General features: G+C 46.9%; 1 protein-coding gene across 1 annotated transcript; it reads right to left on the bottom strand.

Annotated features, from left to right (window-relative positions):
• Positions 1-1,091: 1,091 nt before the first annotated feature.
• LOC121455365 (disks large homolog 5-like) lies at positions 1,092-6,402 on the bottom strand. The gene is made up of 6 exons (XM_041663031.1): positions 6,258-6,402; positions 5,301-5,451; positions 4,569-4,718; positions 3,543-3,726; positions 2,255-2,370; positions 1,092-1,179 (listed from the first exon to the last, which is right to left on the bottom strand). The coding sequence occupies exons 2-6, from the start codon at positions 5,366-5,368 to the stop codon at positions 1,092-1,094; spliced, it is 606 nt and encodes a 201-aa protein (XP_041518965.1). The 5' UTR covers positions 5,369-5,451; positions 6,258-6,402.
• Positions 6,403-6,686: the final 284 nt, after the last annotated feature.

Below are 6,686 nucleotides of genomic sequence, written 5' to 3'. Positions count from 1 at the left end.
ATATTTTTGCATCATGAAATGGGTGTCCATGGGGTAAGGCCACGACATCACATTCAGGACGCCTCCCCTTTGTAGCCCTGTCTGGCTGGGAACTTACAACGTGGCCAAAGACACCTGGAAACTGAACAGACCTATCTCTGCCTGCTGAGTTTTGCAGTTCCAAGAGTGTTCCACTACACCTGATTAAAAATCTAGTTTAAGAATGAAGAGTTAGAAATTGCTTTTTTCTTTATGAAAATACAGTCATTTGACTCAGTGGGGTTCTAAACAGGGGATGCAGTATATAGAGTGTATAGCCTTAACAAATATCAAATAAACAACAAGAACTAAAGAACCAAGAAATAACAAAACCTCAAATGGCAACAAATAAAACAAAAATCTTAATGCAAACAAACCTAAAACCAAAAACCAAGCAAAGAAATTTACACTAAAGAACGTTTTCTTCATGCAGACAGAGTAGCACTGTCCCACCCTGTGACCAGCTTTGGGCACAAAGAGGAGGGCAGGCCCAGATTGTCAGAATCTTTTCAAGACAAGTGCAGCCAGGCTACTTTGGGGCCTTGAAGGCCAGGCACTCAGTTATCTTAAACTCGTTCTCAGCGACATCCTCCCTCATTCTGCTGTGCCTCACTTCCTGGAGAATGTCGGGTTCTTCATCATTCTTGATGGTGTGTTCTGTATATCAAGCTTCTTTCTGAGGGTTTTTTTTTTCTCCAGAAACAGTGAGCCAAAAGGCACCGGCTCAGATTATGGATAGATCACCTATAGGTAGGAGGTTGGTGTTTGCCTCAATGCTGAGTTTACAATAAGAAAGACACGTCTTGGTCTGAGGAGGTCTTGATCTTATAGTGGAGCAATGGATTTGGGTTGTCTGTGGCTTTCTTCGGCCTCCTCAGTCCTCTGAAGGGGTGCTGTGAGAGAAAAAAAAGGGGGATAAGATCCAGAAGCTCCTTACCCTGGATCCTTACACTGGCTAGACACAGCCAGGGTCTATTCACACATAGGAAGCCAGAGTCAAGGAAGAACATCTACCCCACAAGTCCCGTGGGTGCTGGGATGGGATGCGACGGTGGCTCACTTGCCTGTGCCCCTTAGTGCTCCTGCTGCAGCAGCTCTGTTGGTGGGAGGCTCTCATCCTGTGCTGAGGATTGCTCTGGCTCATGTTGGAGACTCTCTGACCTGGAGGAGGAAGGCAGTTGGGGGATCTGCCATGTCAGCTGCCAAGCTGTGACCTCACAAAAACTCAATTGTGCCTGACACTCAACATTGATCTTTTGACAGTTGTCATTATTTGTATCCCTAAGAAAGGAATGTCACAGAGCAGCTGGGCCTTGAATTTCTTTCAACCTTTAACAAGTGTCACAAGTTGCTATGGGTACGGTATGTACTGTGTGCTATGAGAAAGGACAGGACTTTCTCCTGCAGTCCAGGGACATCATTATGACCAAAGTAATAGCCTGTTAAAGGCACGGATGACAGCAAAGCAGAGAAACACACAGTGTTCATGGTAGCGTGCTCATGAACACCTCATTTTAGAGACAGAACACAGCCTTGCAGCTTAGACAATGGGACAACGTCATGGAGCTTGCTCATGCCTCCTACCTGGAAGGAACCTTGTACCCAGGCAATATGAAACATGGAGCCTGTCATGGTGGAGCCACATTTCCTGAGATGTGTAGCTGAGAACATGGGCCCTTCAGGGACTCTTTAATTAAAGAAAATACCCTTGTTTCCCTTAGGACTCCAACTGAGAATCTACATCCTGGCTCTCTAGAGGAATCCTTTGCTCAACACTCTGTGAAGTTCTGACCAATCCTGCAGCAGAGACATCTGTCTGAGTTCATCCTGTCAATGATAAGCCTAGTATATCCATAATACAATTTACATGGCAAATGGCCGAAGAATAAAGACAGCCAGTGTTATATCTAATCATGACTGAGGGTGGGACTCTCAACCCTACTGCCCAAGGCTGCAGAGGCCAAAGCAAGCAGTGAGTTCAAGGAAAGCAGTCTTGGAATAAACCAGAAAACTCGGAAGGGAGCAAAGAGAACACAATTCTGCAGACACACTGAATATCAATCATACTATTTCCTAGAGGGAAGATCTTCTTTCCTGAACCTACTCTGAAGTGTTATTTCCCTGGTGATGACTGGGAGCATTGCCCATAGGCGAAGCCCACAAAAGGCAAAGTTCCAAGGTAGAAGGGTATCCAACTACCAGCACCCAATTACTAACTCCCGGCCTGGGCTCATACCTCATCTGGGAGACAGTCACGTGATGTTGCAGATTTACTGCCAAATTCTTTTCCTGGTTGACTAGCTCCTTCTGCTTCACTGGGGACTGCAGACTTTCCTCCAGACTCTGCTGCTCCTGTTCATTAGAAAATTGTGTGCTTAGTGGAGAGTTGAGCATAGGCAAGAATATACTCTCACGAAAGTGTGAGCACACACAGAGGATCCAAAGAGCTTGCTGGTCAGTCATTCCAGCCAAAACAGCAAGCTTCTTGGAAGGGAGAATGCCTGTTGCAGGGTAGAGACTGACAAACACAGTGGTCTCCCTAGCCGCTATCCGTATGCATGGTGCATGGTACCACTCAGTGACCTCCAAACCCACAGAGAAGGACAGACAGACAGACGGAGAGATAGAGAGATAGATAGGAAGAGAGAGAGAGAGAGAGAGAGAGAGAGAGAGAGAGAACAATGAGGTGGGGATAAAACGATATCATACTCGATGAACATGTGAGTTTACATTAAGAACACAGCTCTTTCAGAAGAGTCCGGTGTCTCTGCTCCCCATCTCCTGGGACTAAATTGTACACAGGGTTGTGCTCTACCTGTCCAAACTATGTTAAGGTGGTCGAAGAGCTTTTGGTTTGGAAGCCTCAGATTTCCCACGGCAATTCTCCCTTTCCACATCCCTGACAACAGGTCAGTTCCATACTGTTAAGTTCCATGAAGGGAGAATATGCCCAGGACACACATAGCAAACACTGATTGGAAGATTCCCACAGAGCTTCCTGTCAGTGTAAATCAGGTGTTGGGCATGGTGATGCAGAGAATAGGAGGAAGGAAGCACGTATGTCACCCAACAAGGTGACAAAGGGAATCACTCATTTGACACTGGCCAGTGGCTTTTCTCCTTGCAAGCTGGCCCCACCCCGCCATGATGTCATATGAACCCTGGAAAGCAAAGGAGGCACAGGACCTAGACCTCACTCCCTCAAGTCTGTACATAGCGCCCCTCCCATCATAATGACCTCTAGGTGTGTGATGTGTGATCACCCCACCTCCCTCATTGGACTGCAGCTTCAAGCAGAGCAGCAGGGGTTGTTTGCCATTTGATTCTCACAAGAGACTCATGCCCAGAAGCACTGATGCATGGGCACAGAAATGAACATGCGGACGTCATGAAGGTGGTGGGGAGTGAATGTGTGGATAATTGAAGTGATGAGTTGAAGCACACGTGGGTTGACGGGTAGACAAGCTAATGTTGCATGAGGAAATGATGCTGGACCTAACCCTGACCCAGATGCTTGTCTCTACCTGATGCTCCTGGGTCTGCAGGTCTCTGTTCTCTTCCTCTTGGTCCTGAAAGGCCAAGTGCAAATCCTCCAAGTGCTTCTGCAGCAGGACCCAATACTGCATCAATTTCTTGTTCTCCTGCTTCAGCAAGTCCACCTTATCCTCCATCTGATTCTTCTCCTTCGCAAGCTGGTACTGCAGATTGCTGAAAGGAAGCACCCTCTGCATCGTTAGCCCCTGCCATCCTCCTCCTGCCACCCCTGCCTCCATACCCCATCAAGCCCTCTGTGTCTCAGAGACAAGAGTCCTATACATCTGTGACAGCTGCATTCAGAAGGCCAAAAGTAGAGAACAGGGGATTCCAGAAAAAAAAAATCAAACTACTTCTGAAAACTCCAACAACCAAAGAAATCCAAGAATCTCTACTAACAAAAGGGGTCCCCACCTGCTTTTACCTGACCGTGGTAAATGGGTCAACATCACCAGGCAAGGGACAAATACCTTCTGATGGAGGATTAGAGACCCAAGTGGTGGAGAGGTTCATGGCAATAGGGCCCTGCCCGAGACCCTGCCTGCTACACCACTCATGTGTGTTCGTCTATCTAGAAAAGGGGTTCTCAACCTGTGGGTCATGACTTCTTTCATGATGGAACTACTCTTTTAAAGGAGAGGTATCTTAGATATCTCGCATAACAGATATTACATTATGCTTTATATCAGTAGTAAAATTATAGTTATAGAATAGCAGGATAAATAATTTTACAGATGGACATCACAAAAACATGAGGTATTGTACGAAAACAGTCACAGCAATAAGAAAGTTGAGATTCACTGATGTAGAGGCTACTAAGTATGAACACATGGGGCTGGGTGCAACTCAGTCTTTCACAATTAGCAAAACTGAATGCAAGAGACACAAGCCCAAGAGCTGCTTGCTAAGAGGCAGAAAGGCTGGAACCAGAGCCGTAGACCCCACAGTCCAGAGACAAAGAAAGGCAGAGATGGCCATCCCACAATGCAGTGGTCCCTTGTACTGCAGGCACTTACTAATAGAAGAATGACTCCTTGGCGAGCTCATTGAATTTCTCTGTGACTTCGTTCTTCTCATCCTCCAAGCGCTGCAGGTCTGACATGACCCTCTCATGCTTCCTCTTCAGCTTCTCAAATAAAGGGTTTGGCTTGCGATAGGACCTGGTCCTGGAATCAAAGAACTCCTTGAACAAAGTCCTCACATATCACATGAATTCAGGCTGTGCTCTAGACTAAGGCAGCACAAATGGCTGCCACGTCCTGTTTCCTATGTACTAGGAGCTTCTGGTGCTTATTAAATTTGCTCTTCTGACCCTAGGACAGCAGACACTGTGTGTTTAGATGGCGGATGGTGGCTGCATGAGCTCTCTAGAGGCTGGCTAAAATAACTAAGATGATCGCTAGTTCAAAGGGATACGAATAGGAAATAAAGAAGTCAAATTCTCACTATTTGATGACGATATGATAGTATACAAGTGCATGCTGGGAATTCACACTGTACTGCCTCGATCTCTTATTTATGTGACTCAGGCTCTGGTATTCATTTGGAGGAAGCAGAATAGTCTATGTTCCCATCTTACTCCTGCCCGGGTTTCTGGTTCTTCTTTTGGGAAGCATGAAGGCGCATGGTGCTGAGCCAAGGGACACCTTGAAGGTGCAGCCTCTCAGAGTCCAAATCTCAGATGAAATAAATTTAGGGTGAAAGTGTGGAACCAAGACAATCACCATGGAGCTTGAAACAAGGAATACCTGTTGTCTATGGGCTCTTCGGTGATGGAGATCAGGTGATCCCGCAGCTCGTTTCTCTCTCTGGTCATTTGCTCTAGCTGAGTGGTCAGACTCTTCACCTTCTGCTTCTTGGTGAGGACCTTTTGGGGAGATGGTTGCTCTCCAGCGGCCCCTGTAGGTAGATGAACTACAGTGAACTTGCCTTGTGACAGCACATGGAGAATGGACAGATGACTCTGAGCCCTAAACAAACCTTTGAGAAAACTCGTATGCCTGTGACCAGGGACACCTCAATAGATCCTGACCCAGGCTTGAGATGTCCCTGCATGGGATCTCAGTTCTTTCATTAATGAAGGGAGTTGGGTGTCTCAGCCAGCTGGTGTCCTCTGCCCCCTTAGCTCGTGCTTCAGGTAAACAAAGAAAGAACCTCCTCAGGCCTATTCACAGCTGCAGAGTCTCCGTTCAACTTGGCTAAAGAGTCCACAAAATTGTGGGTTTCCAAGTCAGGAAGAAATAGGCATAGTTCACAGTCACTCTGATCATTTAGATTCCTCAAATATCCTAACAGGTCACTCTAAGCACATGGCTATAAAGGAGAAGCCATATAGGAGCAGAACATGGTCACCAGAAGCACCATGTCACCTCACTGCCAACTCAGGGCACGCAGAGGTGGACAGTGCCCACTAGTGTTGGAGTACAGTGATGCCCTGTCTTGATCTGGGCACGCTTACTTGTCTCTTCTTATGCTGTTCCTATTTTAATGCTGGTTCCCCATCAACCCTTACCCTCCTGTAAGACTGAAAGCCAAAGGCTCCCAGCACAAAGCTTTTGTTTACGGGTTCCTGGCTTCTAGTTGAGACAAATTGTTATCCTAGAATCATTGATTTTCAGGAGCCATGTCTTGCAGAGAAGTCCGATTGCTACCCCAAAACCCCAGTTCCTATGCCCCATTTACTGGAGATGCTACCTAAAGCCCACCTCCTTCAGGGAGCTCTCCATCTTCTGTCCGGGACTTAGGGTGCCTTCTTCTGAACCATTTGTTTCTTGATGGTTTACAGTGAGGCTCAAGGCCATCTTTCTTCTGCCTCTCTCTGGTCTCGCTTCCCTCTCCATTCTCTCTCCCTACAAGACGCCTCAGTCTTGCCAACATGGTCATGGGTAACCGTAAAGGCACTGAAGGAAGTCTCCAAGGGCAGTTGGTGTTGCTACAACACAGATGACATCAGAAAAATTCCAGGGGTCTCTAGGATACAATAGAATGTCCAGGGAAGGGACTGCTGATGTCATGGGGAAATAACGTTGCCTCTCTGCTAACCAACTTTCCTCATAACTTGCCCGGAGTCTGTTTTCTCTTCCCAGGAATCTACTGGGACACAAGGCAAACCCTTAAGCACCCCATTCGTCAAA

Source organism: Microtus oregoni, unplaced genomic scaffold (genome assembly GCF_018167655.1).
Source record: "Microtus oregoni isolate MIOR12 unplaced genomic scaffold, Mior012 000013F_ref0000133, whole genome shotgun sequence".
Lineage (NCBI taxonomy): Eukaryota > Metazoa > Chordata > Mammalia > Rodentia > Cricetidae > Microtus > Microtus oregoni.
Note: the sequence above shows the minus strand (reverse complement) of the source record. Positions and strands in the feature narration are given on the sequence as shown.